General features: G+C 66.6%; 3 protein-coding genes across 7 annotated transcripts; 1 reads left to right on the top strand and 2 right to left on the bottom strand.

Moving 5' to 3' along the window:
- Window positions 1–916: 916 nt before the first annotated feature.
- On the bottom strand, window positions 917–13,979 carry PLEKHG5 (pleckstrin homology and RhoGEF domain containing G5). Its single transcript, XM_080358559.1, is given in 23 exon segments — window positions 917–1,050; window positions 1,170–1,946; window positions 2,018–2,225; window positions 2,228–2,341; window positions 2,410–2,542; window positions 2,619–2,738; window positions 2,954–3,091; window positions 3,172–3,321; window positions 3,384–3,494; window positions 3,568–3,717; window positions 3,817–3,867; window positions 3,953–4,048; window positions 4,113–4,283; window positions 4,446–4,631; window positions 6,140–6,276; window positions 6,351–6,487; window positions 6,578–6,669; window positions 6,743–6,803; window positions 6,884–6,986; window positions 7,131–7,260; window positions 9,164–9,255; window positions 12,957–13,074; window positions 13,848–13,979. Coding segments are annotated over 23 exon segments (3,294 nt in total). The 5' UTR covers window positions 13,857–13,979; the 3' UTR covers window positions 917–1,040.
- NOL9 (nucleolar protein 9) lies at window positions 13,757–21,191 on the bottom strand. Of its 5 annotated transcripts, XM_080358561.1 has the most exons (12): window positions 19,853–20,057; window positions 19,558–19,783; window positions 19,189–19,316; window positions 18,948–19,086; window positions 18,390–18,486; window positions 17,625–17,722; window positions 16,714–16,875; window positions 16,293–16,560; window positions 15,589–15,700; window positions 15,050–15,227; window positions 14,322–14,455; window positions 13,757–14,082 (listed from the first exon to the last, which is right to left on the bottom strand). In XM_080358561.1, exons 1-12 carry the CDS (start codon window positions 20,042–20,044, stop codon window positions 13,954–13,956), a joined length of 1,863 nt encoding a protein of 620 aa, XP_080214687.1. In that variant the 5' UTR covers window positions 20,045–20,057; the 3' UTR covers window positions 13,757–13,953. The 5 variants fall into 5 exon arrangements, with proteins under 5 accessions (XP_080214687.1, XP_080214690.1, XP_080214686.1 ...); XM_080358564.1 differs by lacking the exons at window positions 18,948–19,086; window positions 19,853–20,057 and adding an exon at window positions 21,174–21,191; XM_080358560.1 differs by having other exon boundaries at window positions 19,558–20,057.
- Window positions 20,149–24,389, top strand: TAS1R1 (taste 1 receptor member 1; the record flags this gene model as incomplete). The annotated part of the gene is made up of 6 exons (XM_080358749.1): window positions 20,149–20,285; window positions 20,365–20,665; window positions 20,898–21,662; window positions 21,832–22,044; window positions 22,410–22,530; window positions 23,460–24,389. 6 exons carry the CDS (start codon window positions 20,149–20,151, stop codon window positions 24,383–24,385), a joined length of 2,463 nt encoding a protein of 820 aa, XP_080214875.1. The 3' UTR covers window positions 24,386–24,389.
- Between the last annotated feature and the right edge of the window lie 20 nt (window positions 24,390–24,409).

Raw genomic sequence — 24,409 nt, 5'->3', positions numbered from 1 at the left:
TGGGTCATGCCGGGGGGCGAGGGGGCCGGGTGGTGGGTGCTGGGGCAGCTCAGTGCCCGGGCCGGGCGCCCTGGCACCCCATGGCCCCCGCCAGCAGCACACGGTGTGCGGCGAGTGAGCGCCAGCCCTCCCCACACAGGCTTTTACACCCAACCATGGCAGGAGGAAATGCTTTTTTGGAAACGAGTTTGGGGATGCGAAACGACACGATGGGAGTGCCGTGCGCGGGAGGGACCTGCGCCGCCTCACCGCGGGCCGCTGCCCTCCCTTTCCTGCTGGCGCAGACCCACCGCGGCTGGGGGCTGTGCAGGGCGGCGCTGACCCCCTCCTCACGGCTCCATCCCCACCCCAAGCCCCAGGGCTGTCCCCAGCGCCCCCGCGGTGTTGGCCCTGGCGGGGCTCCCTCAGCCGCACCGTGTTCCCACCGCAGTCCTGCCGAAGGAGAGGCGAGACGGTGGCGACGGGCACCAGTGCATTTATTGCTCACCAGGACGCAGAGCACAGCCCAGCACAGGAGAGCAGCTGCCCCTCCGGCCGCTGCCACATCCCCCTGCAGCGCCCACACTCCAGCCCCTGGTACTGCTGCCCGTCCCACCGCCAGACCCCGCGGCCACGGCCACGGCCACCCCAGCCTGGCACCTTCCCCCGTGGCACCAGCCCCAGCCTCCTTCCCACGCCGCCTGCACCGCATCCCTCTCAGCACCTTCCCCACTCACCACTGCCAACGTCGTCATCCCTTCCTCACCCACGGGAGCCACCCCACGGCCCCACGGCCCCCGCGACCCCAGGGCTGCCTGTCCCACGCACCGCGGGGTGGCTGGGCCCCCCCCATCTCTGCGGACGAGGGCTCGGCTCGAGCCACACGCGACATCTGTCCCCGTTCCAGGGAGATGCGGGCAGCCCTGTGCCGCCCTGCCCGGGGCACGTCCTCGCTGAGGGGACCGCTCAGCATCCCCACCGGCGCGGCACCCCAGCTACGGTTAGAAGCAGGAGCAGATCCTGGTGTGGCTGCGCGTCTGTCCTCAGGGCCCCGGCAGCTCTCAGACCTCCCTGCAAGGCACAGATTGTGGGGAGACGCCCTCAGTGCCCGGACCCGCACGCTGTGAGCACCCAGGAGGGCCAGAGCATCCCCCGGGAGCGAGCGCGCCGGAGCGCGCGAGGACACTCACGAGGCGGTCAGCGTGGAGTTGAGCAGCAGCATGGTCCGGAGCCGGTAGAGCTGCGCCAGCGTCAGCTTGCGGTGTTGGGCCGACTGCGGGTCCGAGAGGGTCCGGTGGGCAGTGGGGAGGGCGGCATGGCCGAGCTCCCCAGGGAGCGACACCAGGTTCTGCCCCGGCTCCTCTGGCTCCGAGAGCTCAGAGGTGGAGCTGCTGCTGCTGCCGGGGGCTGCCGGGGGGCTGGGGGCTTGGCTAGTCCTGGGGGGGCCAGCGCAGAGGTCGCAGAGGCTGCGGCTCTGGCTGAGGGGCGCCAGGGGGCCGGGGGGCAGGAGCTGGGGCAGGTTGGCCTCGGACTTGGACTTGAGCACCCTGGCCGGGCAGGGCAGCAGCTGCACTGGTGTCCGGCGCCGCAGCCGGGGAGAGGGGGGTCGCAGGGCCAGAGGGGCTGGAGGGAACTCCCGCCCCTCTCCAGACACCCCCTCCGGCTGCTGGCTGAAGTCCCGCAGCGAGGCGGGCGAGAGGGTGCCGTAGGCGCTGTCGATGGAGGCCGAGCGGCAGCCGCCAGCCGGGGGCGCCATGCCGTGGGGCAGGGGTACCGGCAGGGCGCCCACAGGCAGCTCCTGGGTGGGGGTCTCAGTGGAGGTGGGGGTCTCGGCAGAGGTGCTGGTGCCGACGGAGGAGCCATCCGAGGTCGAGCCAAAGGGCCCCGCATCCCAGTCCGGGGAGGAGAGCTCATCGCCGCCTTCCGCCGCCACCACAGCGAGGGTCTCGGTGGAGCCGTCGGAGGGGCTGTGGGGGCAGCAGGGTGAGGAGGGGGCTGTGCCAGGCCAGGGGTGCGTGGGGGCGCCCCTGCTCCCTACCAGCGCTGTGAGTCCGGGCTGATGCTGCCATGGCGCAGGACCGTGGGTGAGCTGGCGGCAGAAGCGCTGCTCTCACCCTCATCCTCCTCCTCTTCTTCCTCCAGGCGCCGGTGCTGCCGGAGCCGCTGCAGCAGGTTCTGGGGAGGGGAAGGCATCAGACAGGCAGGGGGTGCCCACAGGACCCCCACGCGCTCCCCATGCCCCTCACCTGCGCACTGCGCATCGCCTCGACCCAGCTGCGGCACAGCGCCTGCCCGCTGGCCTGGAAGGTGTAGGCGGCCACGGCGCTGCCCAGCTCGTTCAGGTAGATGAGGAGGAAGGAGCCTGCCGGGGGGGGGAGTCAGCAGTCCCTGGGCGCCCCCACAGCCCCCATCGCCCCCGACACCACTCACCTGGGTCCCTGAGCTCCCGGCAGACGACCTTGTCCATCATCAGGGGCGGCCGGACCACCTTGGTGCGCTCAGCCTTCTTGAGGGGCTTGGTGATGAGGAAGAGGTCGGTGAAGAGGAAGCAGTAGACATCCATCTGGGGAGAGAGCGGGGCCGTGGGTGCTGGTGGGCACGGCGGGTGGGGCGGGAGGGCAGGGGCCCGCGGTCCTCACCTTGCTGTCTTTACCTTCCCGCATCCGCAGGCTGCCCTCGAGGAGGAGCTGCCGCGTGTCCTCGGGGGAGGCGCCGGGGATGGGGGCGGTCAGGTCCAGCCGCAGGAACTCCCTGAGCAGCTGCGGGAGCCCCCGGGTCAGCGCTGGGCACAGGTGGGGGCATAGGGTGGCGTGACATGGCATGGGGGGCTTGGCATGACATTGGGCCATGTGGCATGAAATGACATAGAGTGGTGTAGCACAGTATGGTATAGGGTGGCACGTGTGACACGGCATGAACTAGCATGGCACGGGTGGCACGGCACGGGTTGGCAGCCCCGCCATGCCCAGCCTACCTTGTCTACCTCATCGGTGCCGCCCTCCACCACCTCGTAGGCGTCGATGCGGCTGAGGACGGCGGCCAGTCGCTGCCGCTCCTGCCGCTGGCGCATCCGCGAGTTGATGTGGTTGATGAAGCGCTCCACAGAGCCGATCTGCAGGGGGGGCAGTGAGTGCCGGGGCGGGCAGACCACCCCACGCTGCGCCCCACTGACCCGTGCCCCCCGCCTCTTACCACAGCGGTGATGGCATCGCGGGTGCGCAGGTCGTCCGTCTTCTTCAGCACGGACTTGAGGAGCAGCGGGTACTTGGTGAGGCGCTGGTGGGGCTTCACCAGCATGTCGCTCAGCTTCAGGCGGCTGCACTGCTCGTGTTTCTCGGCCCACTGCGGCACACGGGGGTCAGCCCGGCCCTGGCCCCCGCCCGGCCCCCACCCACTCCCCTTACCGTCACATAGGTGCGGAAGAGCTCGCTGTCCCGCAGCAGCGCCCGCATGTACTCCATGCAGCCCTCCTCCTCCATGCAGTACCGCACGTAGGGCTTGAACAGGGAGCCGAACTGGGGGCACAGGGAGGTCACTGCGGGGCGCAGCGTGGCACTGATCCCCACCACAGCACGGGGTCCCACTCACCATCTTGAAGCCATCGAGGAAGTCCATGGGGTCAAGTAGTGCCCCGGTCCGGCGCGCCTTGGCCAGCGCCGGGGCCATGACGCTGCGCCACAGCTCCCGGTGCAGCCGGATGATCTCCCCGATGTTGCTGAAGAGCCGCTCAGCGTCCACCTGTGTGGCGAGGCGGGTGGCTGCGCGGGGGCCGCACCCTCACCGCGCCGGCGCGGCCAGACCCAGGTCACCTCCCGGCCCCGCCGCCCCCCCGCTCACCTCGCAGAGCAGCCCCGACTCCTGCAGGTTCAGCAGACAGCAGAGGAAGAGCTGCGGGACAGAGCGGGGAGCCGTGGGGTGCAGCCGCAGCCCGGGCCCCCCGCCGCGGCACGGCACGACTGACGCCAGCACTCACGTCCGTGATGACTTGGAGCTTGCGGATGTAGGTGGCCTCGGTGTGCAGCAGCTCCCAGATGGCTTCCTGCTGGTGGGACTGCCGGCGCGACAGGGCCTGTGGGGCCGGGCGTCAGCACAGAGCAGCGGCCGCGCAGAGCCCCCGTGACCCCCGGTCCTACCTCGGCGCCGCGGATGATCTGCTGCCAGCTGTCCTCCAGCGCCAGCCCGGCCTCGTCCCCGTCCTCCTCCCAGGAGTCGCGGTCGAAGCAGAGCTGGGGCGGCAGCTTGGGCAGCCCAAAGGTGCTGTAGGCGTGCAGCCGGCTCACCAGCTGCTCCAGCTTCTCCGTCTCCTGCCAAAATGGGGAGCAGAGCGGCTGGGCCAGGATGTGCCACAGAGCCCCTCACCCTGCCCGCAGAGCTGGGGGGCCTGGAGCCCAGGGGACCCATCCCAGCTCCCCAGCATCACTGCGGACCGCTCCCGCGCCCTGTCCCTGTGCCTGCATCCCACCTACCCGCCCAAAGGAGCCAGCGCTGGTGCCAGAGCCGAAGAAGCCGCTAAAGCGGCTGGCAGCACGGTTCTTCCAGGTGTCAGTGCCATTGGCGGCCAGGGAGCCACCACCGTGGGAGGCCGGTTCGGGGCCGGGAATGCTGGTGTCCCCCAGGAACTCCGTCATGTTCTTCCTCCGCCGGCCTGGAGCCTGCGGCAGGGATGGCCGGTGTGCCCAGGTCAGCACCCAGCACCGCGCACCCAGGCCAGCGGGACGGGGACAGCGACAGGGTGCAGCCCCATTCCACAGCAGGGCTGACCTCGAGCACCCGCAGGACACACAGACACCAAGACAGCACCCCAGGCAGCGCGTCCCCCTGGCCGCGCTCCCTGCCCGCACTGACCTGCCTACCTGCATCCCGGGGCGCGGGGCCGCGGGCGCTGCCTGGCCAAGCCCGGCCGCTCGCAGGCAAACGGCCGCAGCAGCGCGGGGGCTCGGGGCACCCGTGGGGCGCAGCACCGGCCAAGCCACCCGCCCGGCCACGCTCCCAGCTCGGACGGTGCAGCCGGAGCCCGGCAGGCAGTGGCTGGGCTCCTCCGAAACAAAAGGAGGTGGGGCCAGCGCCGAAAACCTAATTTCCCTCCTCACCAGATAAGCTGACCAGAGCCAAACAATTCAGCGCAGAGATCAAAGCCCCCCCGGCCGGCCACAAGCGCTGGGTCACAGCCAAGTGCTCCCGCGGTCCCGGACACCGCTGCACCGGCTGCTCCCGGCAGCTCCCCGGGCCGTGCCGGGACACAGCTGCTGCCATCTCCCTGCCCTGGCACAAAGGGTTGCGGGACCAGGGCTCCCTGCTTGCCACCGAGCCATGGGACACGGTACGGTGCCACCACCACCGCTGGCACAGCCCCATGCCCTGTCACATCTCCGGTTCCAGGCAGGGAGAGCCACCACAGGCACTGTCCCCGTTACTCACTGTGCCACTGTGTCCCCAGGCAGCACAGCCACCTCCAGCCCCATCGACCCAGCACAGCTCAGTGCCCGTCAGCCCCCCGGAAGGCAGTGGGGGCCGAGACCCCCCCGTGAGGGCTGTTTGGTGCTCTCGGAGCCCCCTGCCCCACTGGAGTCCTGCCGGTCCCGCAGCCAGGTGTCACAGTGCTGGACGCGGGCGGCCACCAGCCCTGGCCACACGGCCAGCTCGTCACCTGAAGGGCAGCCGGCGCAGGGCTGAGCGCCACATCCCACCCACCGGCACCACTTCCCATGAGCGTGGCAGCCTGCTCCCACGGGGAGTGGCGCCAGCCCGGCCCCACGGCTTATCTGGGGCCAGGGTCCACAGGGCAGGACCGAGCCGTGCTCAGCAGCTGCCAGGCGCCGCAGCGAGAGCAGCCCCGGGGCTGGCACAGCACTGAGCGGCTGCAGCCGCCAGGGCCTCCAGGCTGCTGTTTGCCTTTGCTCTTGTGCCAGCCTGTACGTGCCATGGCCACAGGGCCAGTGCCACACCTGGCACAGGGCGCTGCCTGTGCGCTGCCATGACGGCACAGCCACCACGGCACAGCCAGAAGCCCTAATGGCTCTTCGGGACACTGGGGGATCTTCAGCTCACACCATACAAGGAAATCCAGCAGCTGCTGCCCCACATCTCCACCTTCCCAGCAAGGATGGCTACAGGGGGATCCTGTGCCCTGACACCCCCCAGGGCTGGCACCGGCACTCACCATGCTGTCAGCGCCCTCCCGGCGCCCTGGCGCTGGCTCGAGCGGCGCAGTGGTGCTGGCGGGCCGCAGGATGGGCAGGCTGGCACCCCTGGCATCCCATGCCGCCTGCTCCACCTTCAGCTCTTCCCCGGGCTTGGCTGCAGGAGCAGCAGAGGGTCAGAGTCCCCCGAGAACCCTGGGGCAGCCGAGCCTCCTCCGGGCCCCGCCGCACCTTTCACCCGCAGGTAGTGCCCCCCGAAGCGGAACGCCTCAAACTGCAGGGACAGCGGCGTGTGGGACTGGTCCAGGTAGATGTCCACCTTGCCCAGCTCGATCGCCTTCCTCTCGAAGACGGGCAGCAGCACCTCCCTGCAGGGACACGAGCCCCAAGTCTGTCTGCATATCTGTCTACACATCAGGTCCGGCACCTGTCCCCACATCTGTCCCCAGCAGACTTACCCCAGCGACTTCTTCTTCACGGCCGGTACGATCTCCGCCTCGGTGTCGACGCCGAGGTCGAACCTCAGGGTGAAGCACTCTGCACTGGGGTCCTGGGGGAAGCGGCAGCTGCTCACCTGGGGGTTCCTCCCACCGAGCACCCAAGGAGAGGGGCCGGTGCCTTACGTCCGTGTGCCTGCGCCGAGCCTTCTTCCTGGGCAGCTTCAGCGCTGAGCTCCTGCGCTCCCTGTGGGCACAGGGCGGGCAGGGTGAGGGGGACGCCAAGGGCTGGGGATGAGGAGGGGACGCGCAGAGCCGGGGGCTCACCCTCTGCTGTCCGCGGGTCCCTCCTCCTCCTCCTCCATGTCGGAGGCAGGGCTGGTGCGCGGTGGGCACGAGCGCGTCGACATGTTGCGGGCTAGGATGGAGCCTGCGAGGGGGTGCGGAACGGGGCTGTGTGGTACACCTGGCATCGCGCCGGCTCTGGTCGCAGCCCCCTGCACCGGCCACGAGCGCATCTCGCTGCCGCAGAGCTGCCAGGACCGCGGTGCCAGCCGCAGCCAGCCCGGCTCACCTTGCGGGTGCAGGTCGAAGCGGATGTGGCTGTCGCAGGACATGGCGCCATGGAGCTGGCTGTCACAGAGCTCACGCAGGCTGGGGGGGCTGCCACAGCTCAGCCGCCGGCACTCGGCATGGTGGCATCCCTGTGGGCGCAGGTGTCACCGGGCATGGCCGCCCAGGGCTGCCGGCTACGGCACGCCGGTGGGGGGATGGGCAGCACCAGAAGCAGTGGGGATGGGACACCCCTTCTCATCCCAAACTGCTGCTGGCACCGCTCATGGCAACACTGGGGGCAGAGCGGGCACGGGGAGAGCAGCGTGAGTGGGGTAGGGCCACGGGCCGGGGGGTCTGCACCGCAGGGCCCTCCATGCTCCACCACACTGAGCGGGGACACCGGGAGGGCTGCACGGGGATGGGGACAGGGAGCCAGGACACAGCCACCTGTGCCCACGCCACCCGCACCTCGCCGGGTGCCGGGGTCCCGTGTTCCTGTGCCGCAGCCCCTTTGTGCTGGCGAGAGCAGCGTCCCCGCGGCAGGACGGAGGAAGCGAGTGTCTGCAGAGAAACAATGCTCAAAGCCGGCCTGTTTCCTCCGATTGTGCGCCGGCCGCGGCCCCGGCCCCACCGGGCATTCATAGCAGGTTATTTTTAACCCCCCGGCTGGGCCCCCAGTGCAGCGCACGGCCCGTGACCCCCGGCCAGCGCCCGCTCTGCTGGAGCCTCCAGCTGACCGCGCTCCTGGGGACGGTGGTGCCACCGGCCACCGCCAGCAAGCCCCGCTGCACCGCTGGCACGTCCTCGTCCCGCGCGGGACCCCGTCACCGTGCTGCATGTGGAGCAGGGTGAGGGCTCTGGGGAGGAGCGAGCAGTGCCTGTGCTGCCTGCAGCGCAGTGCCGCGCTGGAGGAAGCGCCCGTGCAGCTCCCGCTGCCCCCGCTTCCTGCCCTCCTTCCTCCCGGTGCTGCTGAGGTCAGAGCTGACGCCCTCCCGCCACCCACCCGCTCCTGAGGGGCCCCAGCACCCACCCCCGTGGCACCCGCTGGTGCCCTGTGCCAGGCACGGGGCAGCCGCAGCCCTGGAGACACACGAGCCCCAGCCAGGACGCCCTACGCCCCCCGCCCTCCTCCGCTCCCCCCGCCTGCCCCAGCCCAACACCACCATGGCACCTGCGGGACAGGAGTGTGGCTATCGGCAGCAACCGCAGCCGGTGCTCGCTCAGCGGGCACCCCCAGGGCTCCCCGTCCATCCTGTGCCAGCAGCTCAGCCCCGGGCTTGTCCCCGCAGGGGGCGCCAGGCGGGACACCCAGACCCCCCTGCCCACCCCAGGGATCAGCCGTGGCCCCACCGGGCTCCTGCCAGGCAGCAGCTTTGCCCTGGGGAGCTGCCCCGCGAGGCGAGGGAGGACACGATGCAGCTCCGTGCCTGCCCAGGACCCCCGCCCCACGCTACCTGCTGCCAGGGGTCTCTGGTGACAGCAGCGGGGTGGCCCTGGCGGGTCCCTCCTGGCAGTCCTGGCTGTGCCCCAGGGTGGCCGCAGCCCAGTGCCACACGTGTCCCCGCCGGCACTGGCCCTGCCGCCCCAGCGTGCAAACAAAGCGCGGCGGCACACCTCCCGGCACAGCCAGGCTGCCGTCCTGCCAGGACACCGCCTGCAGCCCAGGAACCTGCGCTGGGAGCTGCTGAGTGGTCCAGCCCGGCCCCACACCCAGTGCGGGGGGAGAAGGGACACGAAACCCGCGCTGCAGTCACATTAGTGAGCGGGGGCACAGAGGGGCTGGAGCGGATCAGCCCGAATGACGGCACCTGTGGCAGACGGGCAAGCCACCGATGTGCCATCAAATGGCAGCAGAACCGTGACAGCACCAGGAGACGCGCGGCCAGCGTGGGCTGGCGGGGCTACAGCCGTGCCGGGGGCTGCGGCCGTGCCGGCGGCGCGGGGAGCGGCGGGTGAGGCAGAGCCGCCCGCTGCCCCTTCTCAGCCCCCCAGACCAACGCCAAGTGCCGCAGCAGGAGCTGCCCGGCGCTGCCACCGCCCCGCAGGACCCACCTCGGCCGCGGTCCTCTCGCCGGCGCAGTCGAGGCTCTGGCAGCGTGGCACCGGCTCCTCCGGCACCGGCTCCTCCGTCGGGCACAGCTCAGCTGCAGGAGAGAGGGATCAGTGCGGGGCGGTGCGGCGATCCCCCAGCCCTGCCCACACAGGGGGGGCCGCACCAAGGTTTCCGCACCACAAACCCCGAGTTTGGGGGCCTGGCAAAGCACGGGGGCTCAGCCGAGGCTGCGCCTGCCTGCCCCGCAGCCCCCCGGGATGACACCCCGTGCCCAAGGGCCAGCACCGGGTCCCCGCTGGGGACCGGCTCCCTGTGTCCCACAGCACCAGGACGTGGCACCTCCTGCCCAGCGCCCCGAGTCACAGGATCAGGACACGGAGCTGTCCCAGCTCCCCGGGGCCAGCGCTGAGCGAGGCTGCGGCAGAGACACTAAATCCGCCACCTGCCAGTCCCCAGTGGGGCTTAGGAGCCACTTTAAGCTTTGACAGTTAAATCGGCCTTGGGGACAAATCCTATTTTCAAGGCTTTTGTTATGTGTCGCATCTAATAATTTAAAAATAACAGACTCTGGGCGGCTTGTAGTAACCAAGCAGCACGAACACCCTCCTGCGGGGCTGCAGGGGTGCTGCGATGGGACCTGCCCCACCAGGCATGGAGCTGGCACAGGAAAAGCCACCAGCACGGCCACACCAGGCAGCACGGCCAGCACGGCCACACCGGCAGCCGGCACAGGGGCTTCCCCCTTCACGCCGCTCCCCTCTCCCCATCCCTCCTGCCAACAACAACAGCATCCGCGCCGGCCCGAGCGGGACCGCGGCCAAGGCCGGGGTCAGAGCCAGCCTGCGGGGAGGACGCCTTTTGGGGCAGCACCGAAAAAGCTGCTGCTTCTGCCCAGAGAGGGGGAGTCAGTCCGGAGCGGCGCCGGCTGCCCCAGCTCCCGGTGCGGGCAGGGCTGCCGGGGCCGCCGCGCCATGGCGGGCACTGCCGGCGCGGCCGGGCCGGGCTCGGTTGCTGCCCCCCGGGAGCCGGGGCTGTCGCTGCCCCCACGGCAGGAGCACAATGGGGGCTCTGTCCCCGCGGCCGCCCCGCAGCGCCGGCCTCCGCCCCCCGCCACCGCTGTTTCACTTGACCTCTCAGGAATAATAATGGAAACGAATTTCTTTGCCGCACCCGAGAGAAAGTTTCCAAACTCACCGAAAACTCGGGGCCGGCTGCAGCGGCCGGTGGCGCCGAGGAGCAGCCCCACGCCGCAGCTGCCGGCACGGCCAGAGCCGCGTGGCTCTGCCTGAGCGCGGCCCCTGGCAGCGGGTCACGCGTGCGCTGGGGCCTGCGCGGCGGGGAGCACCGAGGGAGCCCCGGTCTCCGGCAGAGGCAGGAGGGTGCCCGGGTCCCCACCGGCCGCTTGGGCTGCCGGAGGAGGGATCCTGTCCCCACCAGCTCCTCTGCCCGGCCCGTCACCTCCGGTCACCTCCCGCGGCCGCCACCACCGGCTGCATTATCACACCCGGCTCTCCCGGTGACAGCAAACAAGTCTGAAACTGGACCGTCTGCGCAACAGAGTGCACGGCGGCAGCTCACTGTTCCACCAGTGTGCTGAGCGCTCCCCGCTGCACCTGCTGCATCCCCGCTGCAGCATCATCCCTGCAACGTCCCGCTGCAGCATCCCCGCTGCAGCATCATCCCTGCAACATCCCCACTCCGGCCAGGACTTCTCCTGGCCCCTCACCCTCCTTGCCAGCGCTGGAGGTTTGGCCCAGGGCTGCTGCCCACAGCCCCCAGCTCCCCACAGCCCCCAGCCACCTACCCCCGAGCTCCGCGCCGACGTCCAGCCTGGAGCTCCAGGAGAAGCGCTCCACCGCGCCGCACTGCAGCGCCGCCAGCCCCGCGGGCAGAGCCTCCAGCTCGTAGGCGCCCCGCTTCCTCCAGTACAGGAACATCCTGGGGCCGGGGGGCCCCGGGGCCGTGCCCACCCCGCCGGGGCCACCGGTGGGACTGACCGGGGGAGCTCGGCTCCGGCTTTAAGAGCGGATCCCGGTCTCCGGACAAGCGGCGCATTGAGGCCGGTGGCTGGGAGCCGCGGGCGGCAGAGGGTGCGCTGGAGGCTGCCCAGCGCCCGCGCGGGGGGCACACAAAGGGCCTTTCTTCAGCCTCCTACAGACATTGCACAAATTTCACTTTCCGCCGTCTGTGAAAGACATTCGGCCACGGAGACAAGACGCGCTTGTGATTAAAATAATCAGCACCAAGAGGGGGGCCGTGCGGCGGCCCTGCCACCGGGTGGTTTTGGGGGGGGCAGGAATGCGTCGCCCCAGCCGCAGCCCCGGGCACGCAGGGGCCCTGGCCCGCGTGGGGAGCGCTGGGGGTCTTTAGAGGGGTTTTCCTCCGCTAAATCTGAGGAAGCGGGAAAGCACCAGATAGGGCTTGAAACACACAAGGGCAGCAAAAGACGGCACCTTCATCCTGCCCCGCACAAAACTCCCCTAAAACAGGCAGAGAAACAAAACACCGAGCGGGACCGTCAGTCAGGCCGAGGCCATCGCAGCCCCCAGACCCATCGGCATCAACAGCATCTTCTCCCAAAGGTGCCACACGCTCCCCACAGGTTTGCTCCTTCCCGGCACCAGATATCAGAACATCAATCCTTGCTGTGAAGTTAACAGGCGCTAACATATACAAAAATCCCAAACCTGCTTTATTTAGCACGTCCTCGATGCTTTAAGTGCTGAGTAACCGATTTGCTATCGATCACGGTGCCGTGCCCCCGCCCCTCCTGCGGGATGCTGCACGGGGGCACTGGCTGCCTGGTCCCCCCGAACGGGCCCAGCAGGGACATCGGAGGCTCCGTGCGGCTGCACGGGGTTACCCACTTGTGCCGCAGCTCCCGGGAACCCTGGCCTGGCCCGTACGGGTCCCTCGCCGCTGGCCGGGCGGGTGCTGGGGCCGGTGACGGCACCGGGGGGATGCTCTGCCCAGGGGGGCTGTGCTGAGCGCTTCGCCTGCGCTGCTCGCCCATCTCCCCTTTCCCGGAGCCTTTTGCACCTGCTCCCCTGTGACCTGAACTCCCGCCCATCCGGGGCTTCGCCCCTGGCTGAACGATGGCCCCTGTATTTATTTCAGCCACCATTCAGGTCAGGTTGCCAGCCAAGTCCTTCCTTCACTGCTAGACCCAGCCAGATGGGGATAATTAGGCCTGGATTAAGTTAAAGCTTTAACTCTTTAAAAGGCAGCAACTCTGCACAGCCCCTCGCAGCTCCATCCCTCCTGCTAGCTGTCCCACGTAGTTTGTTTGTTTGCAGGTACACGTTATTGCTGGAGGGCTGGGAAATTCCTGGCAGACCAGATAGAAGCATTTTTTGCAGATTACTCACACTACAGCGGCTGCCAGCTGAACGGATCCAGCAGCGAGGGCGCCCCGCGGCCCCCTCCCTCCGCACCCCCTTCCTCTGCACCCCCTCCCTCCACACCCCCTTCCTCTGCACCCCCTTCCTCTGCACCCCCTCCCTCTGCACCCCCTCCCTCTGCACCCCCTTCCTCTGCGGGACAGCAGCCCCAGGCCAGCTGAGGAGGCTCAGGGGCTGCAGAGCCGGGGCCGCACTGTCCCGTGTGGAAGGTGGCAGAGCCGCACCGCGGTACAGGGCCATGCCGCGGTACAGGGCCGCGCCGCGGTACAGGGCCATGCCGCGGTACAGGGCCGTGCCGCGGTACAGGGCTGTGCCGCGGTACAGGGCCTGCACTCAAACAGGTTATTTTTGTGGCTGTGGTTCCACTAAATGCCTGACACGGCGGCATTACCCGTTCTGAAGTGGTTTTCCAGAAAACGTCCCCAGCGCAGCCCGAGCCGCTCGCCCACCTCGGCCGCCTCCCGCCAACCTCGTCCTCGCCAGGAGCAAAGCGCGGCCCCGGGGAAGAGCTGGGAAAGAGCAAAACACACACACAACAGTCAAAAGCGCCTCTGGCCTCTCCAGCGGGGCAGCGCAGGTGAGGAGCGGGTGAGCCTGCGTCCCCTGCTCTGCACAGCGCGGGGGAGCTGGGTCCTCCCCACGTTTACCCCTTTTGGCCTCTCCCCACTGCACGACCCACCCCGACCCAGGTGACACGTCCCAGGTGCCCCAGCGCTCTGCCCACACCCACGGCCCTGGACTTGAGCTGCGCCAGCGGGCGGCAGCCGGGGCCGGCCGTGAGGCAGCACCCAGCAGCGTCCCAGCCACGCGGGCTGCAGAGGCGGCCGAGGCCAGCGGTGACAGCGCCGAGGCCAGCGGTGACAGCGCCGAGCCGTCAGCCGCCTCCTGGCCACCTCCCTGTGGCAGCTCCAGCTGCAGCGCCCGGGATCGTCCAACCTGCTCCTCCCTCCTGGAGTAGCGACCCCAGAGCCATGGGCACGAGCCCTTCCCGCGCCAGGCACAGCCCCAGGCCATGGCCGCGTGAGCCGCCCTCAGCACAGCCCATCGTTCCCCAAAACCCTGAGCGACCCCAAGGCCAGACCCTCCCCCAAGAACCGCTTCTGCCGCGGGGCAGAGTGCGTCTCGACGGCACCGCCCCCGGCCACCAGCCACGTCCGCACCAGCGCAGGCTGAGCAAATTCAAACCAAACCTGTGTTTTTAAATAGATGTTTATTACAAAACACCAAAATACAGACTGAAAATATAAAACCTTATCAAAAACGGACACGCTGCGGTACCTACACTGGACATGCCTGCCCAGGGTCTCTTGGAGCTCTGCAGCACCAGGGCCCCACGACCACACCAGTCTCCCTGCAGAACAAATCCCGCTGCCAACACCTCCAAAGCTTCAGGTGTAATCGCACTCGAACGCGTACTCCCTCTTCTTGAAATGCTTCTTCTTTTTCAGCTTCCCAGACCCCAGGATGCTGTAGTTATAATCGGATGTGACATAGGGGATCTCTCCCTCAACTCCTTGCTGGAAAGAAGAAAAACACCAACTTGCTATCACCGAACAAACCCCGCTCTGGTATCTGAAACACGAGAACAACATTGTCTTCTGCCCCATTCCCACGTGTTAAGGACAACTTCCATAGCGATAACCATCTGCTGATGCCCAGACATCTCTGGGCATGCACACGTCTCAGACTCAGAACATGGAAAAGCCGCGGGGCAGCCGGAGCTCAGCGGCTCCCGTTGGCTCCGCGCAGCTCCCACCTGGCCCACGAGAATGCAGCTGGGGATGGCAACGCTCCCCAGGAGCAGGCAGTTCACCAGCCGCAGCTTCTCCGGAGGCACCGGCGTCAGAACGTGGTAAAGCTTCCTCTCCATCTCAACTCCTCGGACAATTCCTGAAAAACACAGTTCAATTTTCACTTCACCCGATAACTCTGGACTGCACGACCAGAGGCAAAGCGCTCTGAACAAACGGCTCTTCCGGCAGCAAGAGAGGAAGGCCAGGCACATCTTGAGGAAAATCTGCACTGCTCTATCCTGTATCCCGCCTCTCCAGTATCCCCGCACACACAGAACAGCCACCAACCCGCCTGTCCCTGCCCAGTTCCCACAGCAACTCCAGGGGTTTGGCGGCAAACCCCACGTCAGAACAGGCACGTTAAATCCAGCCGCAGGAGCAAACTGACAGACAACTCAAGGAATTTCGCATAAGCCACATGAATCTGCTTCTGAGAACGTGACTCCAGAAAGCAGTAAACTGTGGAGATGCAGGAGAAGCAGGCTACAAAAGGCGCCGCTCAGTGACGTTCCCCAGAGCTGTTACCACAAGCTAATGCAAACCAAAGCGCTTGCAGCACGGCGCGTCATCAGAGACAACACGCAACTGCTCTTTAATCTCACGCCGCTTTGTCGGCGGTGTCTGCAGGAGCAGGCGGCCCCGGCACAGCGAGCGGCCAGGACGGCAGGCGGGGGCGGCGGGGCCGGCTCACCGAAGCCCAGGCAGTCGCACACCGGGGTCTGCGTCAGCAGCACCGGCCCGTCGCTCTGGCCGCGGATCTCCTCGGGGATCCGGCACAGCCCCACCCAGCTGGCGTTCACCGCGTACATGATGTTGGTGGGAGCGACGTCGGTGTGAATAACCCGCAGCGCTACAGCGTTGAAAGGTACCTGAGGGGCAAAAGAAGAAGAAAAAATCCCGTTCATCAGCCCAACACCGATTTAGCTTGAGTTCAGAGATAAGATAACACTAAGTACACAAACCTGAAAGCTCCAGCCTGCACCCATGGACAGGCATTATCGCACCCGCAAACACCAGCGCTCCCAACGCCAACAGCTGAACATACAGCAACACGTGCCACAGCAACATCAACGCGTACCCCACCGCCAGGCACACCCCAGCAACCTCGTCTTTCTGCAGAGCACAGAGCTTTTCCCTCTTCCAAAAACCCGTTTTCAACACAAGCTGAACTGTCAGTTACTACAAGCCGGTTCCCTGCAACACCTGCGCCTTCCAAATCCGCCCATTTACCTGATACGGCACAAGACTGTGCAGCGGCAGCACCGCCCCCAAGTCCGGGGACTGCAGCTGGCCCAGGTAGCCCAGGATGGCCATGTCACGCAGGATGCTGCTGTGCACTCGCCTGCAAAAGCAACCGCGACGCGTCAGGGAAAGGCGGCACATCGCACACGGCAATTCAAACCAGTGAGCCCGCGGACGCCAGGCAGCACCGGCCACTGCTCCGCACACACTTACCTTCTACAACTTTTATCACTGAAGAAAATTTACAGCTATATTTTTATTGCCTTAAATCCTGTGATCTCTTGGAGGTATTATTTCATCTTTTAAAAGGCGTTAATTAACAGGGTGGTGGGTTTTTTTTTAACAAATTCTGTTATTAGATAATGGGTAAGGAACCTCCCAAGTAGAAAAAACGACATAATATTCAATGATTCCAAGTGGAAGTCATGCCAGTGTAGAAGTAACTGACAGCAGTCACTGGGAGCAGAGTAGGAACAGGGCCCTCCCCTCCCCAACCTAAAACACCAATCCCATACAAACCTCCCCCCAAAACCACCCCCCACCGAAACACCAGAGAGCACAAACACACACACAACCCCTAAGAACTAATAACTCTGACCAGTCTGACAGCCCTCAAGGCCAAAGCGAAGATCAGGACCACACGACTTTGCTGAGCCCACCGCCCCCCGGGTAACACCGAACTCTGCACTTACGCCTCCCCCGCGACGCCGGCTCGCGGGAACTCGGGGTGCACGTACAGCAGCTTGTGCTCGGGGGCGGCCGCGTCGCCCTCGCCGGCCGCCCAGCTCCCCGCCGGCCCGCGCCGCGCCGGCTGCCGGCCCTTGGTGTAGAGCCCGGGCGCCAGCTGCACGTGCTCGGGGGTGAGCGGAGCCATGGCCTTCCAGTCGTACACGTCCATCTGCACCACGTGGCTGGGCGACAGCAGCCGGAGCAGGTCCATCAGCAGCAGCAGCCCCTCGCCTGTTGGAGCGGAGAAAACACGATTGCTGCTGCTGCACAGACGGTCAGAATGCTGTTTTCTGGTTCCACACGCTCTAGAAAGCGTGGTGCTGTGCCGCTGCGACCACGAGCTGGCTGCCGCAGCGCCTCTGCAGAACACATCTCCCTGTTTACCTTTCACCCAGCCCATGGTGTTGATGACTAAAGGCACTTCTTTCTTGTAGGAGCTGAACACGTACTTCACCACATCAAGGTATCTTTCTGTGTCGTGCTCACAACTAGTCTGTCCAAAATACACCATCTTAAGTGGCGCTTGTTGATGAGTGAACGGTGGACCTGCAAAAGCAAGCAGCAAACCTCTCTTGGTTCCAGTTAGGTGAAATAAAAAGCCTCCCATCCCCGTAGCACCGACATGAAATCCCTCCTGAAATAATCCGCCCTCTTTCCACACGCTACCAGCCCTCCTCGCACAGCCTGCTCCTGTGGAAAACCTCTCTGTCACTTGCAAGACTCCACGCTGGGAGTTTTATTTGTTTGAAGCTAAATCAATGTTTACGCATTTGTGAATTTCAAACCAAGAGTCTCCTAAGACAGATTATCCAAAAAGCAAACCCACCCGGCCACATCTAACCCACAGGGCTGCAGACAGCAGCCGTTTCTGTGGCTCTAGGCTCTAACGCCCATAACAGCTCCTAACCCGTGTGGATCCACTCAGTAATTCTCTAGCTTGTTCTATCTACAGATACTAAAAACTGGGAAAGACTTTCCCAAAGAGACCTTTCAAACATCTAAGGCTGAAAATCCACTTGGACGTGCCACAGCCTGTTCCACCAGCTCATCAACAACTATCTCCTCCTCTCTTTAAACCAGAAAAAACGAGCAGGGAGAACAGCTCGGCGCTGCACAGGGAGATGTTCACACGGAGCTCAGATGCCCCAGCAGGAATACTTTTCCAGCTTTGTTTTCTTTTCTGTGCACCTCTGCCAAATGTGGCAATGTCCCCTCAAGCGCAGCCTCTGCTCAGAAAGCACCTTCTGGAAATGAAACACGTTGCCGGCAACTGTGGAAAGTGGCAAAACACGTACCAAGAATCGGTTCTGTTACGGTACTTAAGGACACGCATCCAGGAGGTGTAAATTCGGTTTGACCTATGTCGCACTCCATATATTCAACCGAGGGAAGGCTGCAGTGAAAGAAGCCTGAATATTAGTGTCTACTGAAAAAAGAAACAGGACACGACCTGGAACACATCAGCAGCACAATCTGATTTTGTTCCACACCTTCAAAATTAAACTATTGAACACAATCAAACCAGCACTTATCTCTCTCCTCTCACCTAAAGAGGTATTAAGGCTCAGCTACAGCTTAATGTCACATCAGCTCCATTCCCAGCCAGCTGAACAGACGCAGGTGGAACAACGACTGCAGGCGGTGCTGGGCGGCACAGCACCTCTCCTGCAGTAACTGGGCACCTGAGACCAGCCACCCAAGATTTACAAACTTCATGGGCTTTATTTCAAGCGTGTGGTGGTCAGGACAGTAAACTCCTACACCTTGCTCTGCCAAGAAACTCCAAAGACACGAACAAATCCCAATTTACTGGATTTCTACTGCTCAGTGTTCAATTAGCTCCCCTGCTCGAGACAGCCGTTTAGGAGTACTTCAACAGAAACGTTCCAGTAGGCAACTGGTACGGAAGGAGCCCAAGACAATGCCTATTTTTATGAACTTGTGTTGTTTTTAAAAGATATTCACCTTCCAGCACTAACAGTTTTTTGAGAATCTGGGCAGTTTTTTCCCTTCTCCTAAGCCCCGCTTCAGAAAACCGTGTAGAAGACAAAGAGACTCACCGATTCAGTAGCAGATTAATCAGGTATCTATTAAATGTTGATTTCCCAGTGTTTTTCGGGCCACACACCAGGACCACCGGGACGCCTTCGTCTTCCGCTGGAAAAAATAATCAAAACAACGTGCTCTGAAATGGACCAACACGGTCAGTTATTCCAACGTGTCCGAAACATCCCACAGGTGTGGTCTGCCATGTATTTCAATTAAGTGGAAAAAAAATCTGTCAAAGAGCAGCACGTTAACCGCACCAGCGCAAAGGGAAAAGGCTCCTAGGTGAGAAGCAAGGCCCAGCACTCAAGCCAGCAGGTGAGAACTGCAACTGCTCGCAGTGCTTTAAGTGCTGCTGGGTGTGAGCGAGGGTGTTTCTCTCTACCGGCTCCAGAAGAGCCAAGCGTCAGCGGTGCCACAGGCCGGGCGCCGTCCCGCAGCGAGCCGCCCGCGGGCAGGGCCGCCAGCCCACGGAGGGCACGGCGGAGCCCACGACCGCTGCCGAGCGTGAAGCGCGACCCGCGGCCAGCGCAGGGCCCGCCGCCCCCCGCTCCGCCGCCCCGGCTGCTCACCGCAGCACGCCCGGACCAGCTCCTCCAGCGCCGCCAGCGTGCTCTCGGACAGCAGCAGCCCGCGCTCCGCGCCGCACGGCACGATGCCCACGGCCGCCAGCGCCGCGGCCTCGGGCGCGAAGGTGGGTTCTTCCTTTTTCTAGGGAGGAGCGGAAAACGCTGGAGGCGCGTGCCGGCGCGGAGCCGCGCGGCTGACGCAGCGGCGCGCCGGCGGGAACGCGCAGCGGCCTCCGGCTCTCACCTGGGGCTCGAAGAGGCGCGACAGCGGCGGGTGGCTCAGCAGGAACCGCGTCACCGGCGTGTCCAGGTGCTCCAGCAGCACCAGCGCGCAGTCCGGGGAGAACTGCGCCATCACCGTCACCCGCTCCGCTGCACGGAGAGGGGGCACCTCAGCCGCGCGCGAAATGGCGGCGCCCGCGCGGCACCCAAAATGGCCGCCCCCCCCGCACGCGAAATGGCGGCGGCCCCGCGCCCCCCGCCGCAGCAGCCCCGCACCCCCAGCAGCCCCGCGCCCCCAGCAGCCCCGCACCCCCAGCAGCCCCGCACCCCCAGCAGCCCCGCGCCCCCAGCAGCCCCGCGCCCCCAGCAGCCCCGCTCCCCCGGGACTCACGGCGGCGGACGCCGTGCGCTCGCATGGCGGCGCGGGCGGCGAGGCGCAGCTGCCGGGCGGTGGCGGCGGGCGGGCGGGCGGCGGGCAGCGCCTCCAGGGACAGCGCGCAGTGCGTGCCCGGGGAGAACACCGGCAGCGCCGGCTGGTGCGGGGACACGGCGAAGCCCAGGAGGCGGACGGCGCCGTAGAGGCAGCGCAGGCGGCATTTCCCGGTGAAGGTCAGCGCCTGCGGGCGGACAGAGGTGAGCGGCGGCGGCGGCGGGGGGGCCGCGGCGGCCGGGCGGGTGGCGCTCACCTGCCGCGGCGCCAGCAGCAGCACGGCCGCGCCCTCCGCCGACTCCACGGCCACCAGCCCCGGCTCGGCCGGCGGCACCATGCCGGCGCGGGCGAAGGAGGCGGCGAACTCCCTCCAGGCCGCCTCCCCCCGGCCCCCGCGGGCCGCGGCCCGGCGGAGGCGGCGAGACTGGGGCCCGCGCCGCGCGGGCATGGCCGCTCCGGCCCGCCCCGCCCCCGGCCCGCCCGGGGCCGCCCCTCCGCCCGGCGCCGCCCGCCCCGTTAAGAGGCGCCGCCCGCCGCGCCGCCCGCTCAGCCATGCTGCCCGCGCTGCTCTGCCTCTGCCTGAGCCTCTGCGCCGCCGGCTCCCCCGGCCGCTACCGCCTGGCCGGGCTGTTCCCGGTGCACGTCCCGCCGCTGGGCGCCGCCCGCCCGCTGCTGCGCGGCTGCGACCCGTGAGTCCCGGCGCGCTGCCCGCTGCCCCCGCAGCAAACGCGCGCTGTCCTCCTGAAAAGCGCCTTTGCCTTTGCACAGCGCCTCCGCCTTCAAGAGCCACGGCTACTACCTGTCCCAGGCCATGCGCTTCACGGTGCAGGAGATCAACAACTCCAGCGCCCTGCTCCCCAACGTCACCCTGGGCTGCGACATCCACGACACCTGCTCGGAGCCCGCCAGCCTGCACGCCACGCTGCGCGCCCTCGCCCGCGGGCGCCAGGTCCAGGTGCTGCCCGCCCTGCAGCGCTACGAGCCCGAGGCGGTGGCCGTCATCGGGCCGGACAGCACGGAGCTGGCCCTCACCACCGCCGCCGTCCTCGGCGTCTTCCTCGTGCCGCAGGTGAGCGCCACTGCCCTGGCAGGCAAGGAGCGATGGCGGGAGGGAGGACGGGCTGGGCAGCAAACGCGGCCCCTCTGCGCTGTCCCGGGGCAGCCGCGGGCGGGAGCTTCAGCCGGCTCAGCATCCTGGTGGCAGCGCGTTCTGCGCCGGGTCCGCTCCTGCCCAGCCCCAGCGCTGCCCGTGCCGTCAGCTCTTAGGGAGCACAACCCCCTTTCTTTGGCTCCCTTTGCAGATCAGCTACGAAGCGTCCCAGGAGACGCTGAGCCTGAAGCGGCGGTACCCCGCGTTCCTGCGCACCATTCCCAGCGACAGGCAGCAGGTGAAGGCCATCTTCCTGCTGCTGCAGCGCTTCGGCTGGACGTGGGTCGCGCTGCTGGGCAGCGACAACGCCTATGGCAGGAACGGCCTGGACGCCCTCTACGAGCTGCTGAGCGCAAGCGACGTGTGTGTCGCCTACCGAGGCATCATCCCCACCGCCAAGGACGCCAGCAGCCCGGAGCTCCACAACCTGGTCAGAATCCTTGTGGACATCAGGGTCAACGTCACTGTCGTCTTCTCCAACAGAAAAAGCGCGCACAGGTTCTTTGAGGTGGTGGTGCAGAGGAACGTCACGGGCATGGTGTGGGTGGGCTCCGAAGACTGGTCGGTAGCCCAAACCATCTGGCAGGTGCCTGGCATCCAGAGCATCGGCCCGGTGATCGGGATGTTGGTTGAGAAGACGGAGCCCGCGATGCTGGAGCGCTTCGAGGCGTGGAGGGCGGCGGAGGAAAGCCAGGCTGGATGCGCTGGCAGCGCGGGAGCAGGCGGGGGGAGCACCCAGCTGGATTGCACCCAGCGCTGCACCCACTGCCGTTCACTCGCCAGCACCCCTGACGTGTACGACGCCCAGGCCGCCTTCAACGTGTACTCAGCCGTATACGCTGTGGCCCACGGCCTCCACGACCTGCTGGGCTGCGCCTCGGGGGCCTGCAGCACAGGCACCGTCTATCCCTGGCAGGTGAGAGCAACACGAGGATCTTCCTCCTGAGGAGGTTCCCTGAGGATCCTTCCTTACAGGGAAGGATCTTCCCCTTGCACCCAAGGTTTTCTGCCCCTCTGAAAGCCTTATGGGCTTCAGCCGCTCATCCTCATTGGGATGGCCTCTCCTCCTACGCTCTCTTTTACAGCTCCTGCAAAAAATTAAGCAAGTAAACTTCACCTTGTACAAGAGCCACATCTCTTTTGATGCCAACGGGGACATTCATAAGGGCTACGACATCATCATGTGGAACTGGAGCGGCCCGAGCTGGGCTTTCGACGTGATAGGAACTTTCAGCGTGAACCCAGACAGGCTGAGCATTGACCAGGGCAAAATCCTGTGGCACACCAGCAATCGCCAGGTACCGTCCTGCACCAGACCCCGCGTGTTGCTGACTGCCGAGCCAGCTCCAGCCCAGCACCGCCAGCTCTGGGGTGCTCACCTGCGGCAGCACAAAAACGAGGGCAGATGGTGGTGGTGTGCTGGGGTGACCTATGTTCTGAGTACCAGCTTTCACCCTTCCAAAAACCAAGCAGGGCGCACAAACCGAAAAGTCTCCTATTTTTACCTTTGAGCAGTCTCATTTTCCCACCCCTCCGTAAGAACCACAGCCCTGGGGAGCTCTCGGCTCCTGCCCTGTCTGTCCTGAACGCTGGCAGCTGCCCACCCGCGGCCGGGCACTCACGCGTGCCCTGCTGCCCGCCTGACCCTGGCCGTGCCCCGCAGGCTCCCCCCTCGCTGTGCTCCGTGCCCTGCCAGCCTGGGGAGTGGCGGCTGCGGCAGAGCCGCCATCAGTGCTGCTTCAGCTGCGTGGCCTGTCCGGCAGGAACCTTCCTGAACAGATCGGGTCAGTACACCCGGGGGCTGCCCTCTCCCGTCCCCCCGCTCGGCTCCCCTGCCCACACCCTGCCCGCACCCTGCCTCCTCCTCCTCTCAGCCCCTTGCTGCCGTCCAGCTGTTCCCAGCCACTTCCCTCCTGCTCCCTCTTCCTCCCTGTGGTCAGTAAAACCTCGGAGCTGACCTGAACACGGTCGGTCCGGCTCCTGTTTGCTCACCCGTGGGTATGCAAAGCCCACACACACCCTGTGCTTTCCGGGGAGCGCTGCCCACAGAGCCCCTTCTCCCGCTGCCGGGGGACAAGGGACGTTTCCTGCCCCACATCCTCCAGGAGGCAAATTCTGACCCAGTGGTTGCCTTTGTGCCCAGGTGGCACTCGGGGCTCCCGCACCATGCAGTCACCAGCAGCTGGCGTATGGAAATGTCCCCCGCCTGGGACAGGTGGCAGGAAATCTCCTGTCCCAGAGTCACCGGCCACAACAACAAGCCCCTTGCTGGCAGCATGTGGGCTGAGGGGGCAGTTCTGGTGGCAGTGGGAGAAAGAAGCCCCCAAATGTGACTGTCCCATGCCAAGCCTGTGGCAGGGGGGCTGTTGCAGACCCTTCCCGCCTTCGCAGGTTCCTGCTGGACACACAAGTCCCTTCCCACCCACAGCCTGTGCGCCCCTGAGCCTCAGCTCCGACTGTGCTCCTGTGGGCATTGCACCTCTCATCCCAAGCAATGGACTCTGGGGAAGCGCACGGGGGACGTGGGAGAAGAGCCCCCTCTGCTCCCCAAGGCTTGGGACGCCCAAGGGAAAAGTGCACGGCAGGAGGCGCTGGCGGCTCTCGCAGAGCTCAGGGGCGGCCACGGCAGGGTGCTCCGCTGCGGCAGATCTCTTACCGGGGTCCATGGGGTGCGAGGTGCCTCTGTCACCACCTGGGCTTGTGTCCCCTGCAGATCTCTACAGCTGCCAGCCCTGCGGGGCAGACGAGTGGGCTCCGGCGCGGAGCGAAGCTTGCTTCCAGCGGGCCGTGGAGTTTCTGTCCTGGTCCGAGCCCCTGTCCTGGGCGCTGCTGACCCTCGTCGTCCTCCTCCTGCTGCTCATGGCAGCGCTGGCCGTCCTGTTTGCCCTCAACGCCTCCACGCCGGTGGTGAAGTCTGCGGGCGGGAAGATGTGCTTCCTCATGCTGGGCTGTCTGGCCTGCGCCGGCAGCGGCCTCTTCTGCTACTTCGGGGAGCCCGCCCGGCTCACGTGCCTGCTGCGGGTGCCGCTCTCCGCGCTCGGCCTCACCGCGTTCCTGTCGTGCGTGGCGACGCGCTCCTTCCAGGTGCTCTGCGCGTTCAAGCTGAGCGCGCGCTGGCCGGCGCTGTCCGCGGCCTGGCTGCGGCGCCGCGGGCCGCCGCTCTTCATCGGCGCCTGCACGGCGGCGCAGGCCGCGCTGTGCCTGGCCGCGGAGGCCGCCGGCCCCTCGGCGCCGCGCCGGGACTACGGCGTGCGGCCCGGGCGGGTGGTGCTGGAGTGCGGCCCGAGCGCCGCGGCCGGCGCGGCCGCCGCCTTCCCGGTGCTGCTCAGCGCCGGCTGCTTCGCGCTCAGCTACGCGGGCAAGGACCTGCCGGCCGGCTACGGCGGGGCCAAGTGCCTGACGGGCGGGCTGCTGCTGCACCTGGCGGGCGCGGCCGCCGCGCTCTGCGCGCGGGGCGCGTTCCGCGGCCGGGCCGAGGCGGCCGCGCGGGTGCTGGGCGGGCTGTGCGCGCTCGGCGCGGCGCTGGGCGGGCACTTCCTGCCGAGGGCGCTGGTGCTGGCGCTGCGGCCGCGGCTCAACACGCGCGGCCGGTTCCGCGCCGCCATCCGCAGCTACGCGCGGCGCCGCGCGGACGCCTGAGCCCGGCGCCGCCCGCCGCCGCCG

This window comes from Nesoenas mayeri (assembly GCF_963082525.1).
Source record: "Nesoenas mayeri genome assembly, chromosome: 24".
Classification (NCBI taxonomy): Eukaryota; Metazoa; Chordata; class Aves; order Columbiformes; family Columbidae; genus Nesoenas; species Nesoenas mayeri.
The sequence above is the reverse complement of the archived record's forward strand: the minus strand, read 5'-3'. Positions and strand labels throughout refer to the sequence as shown.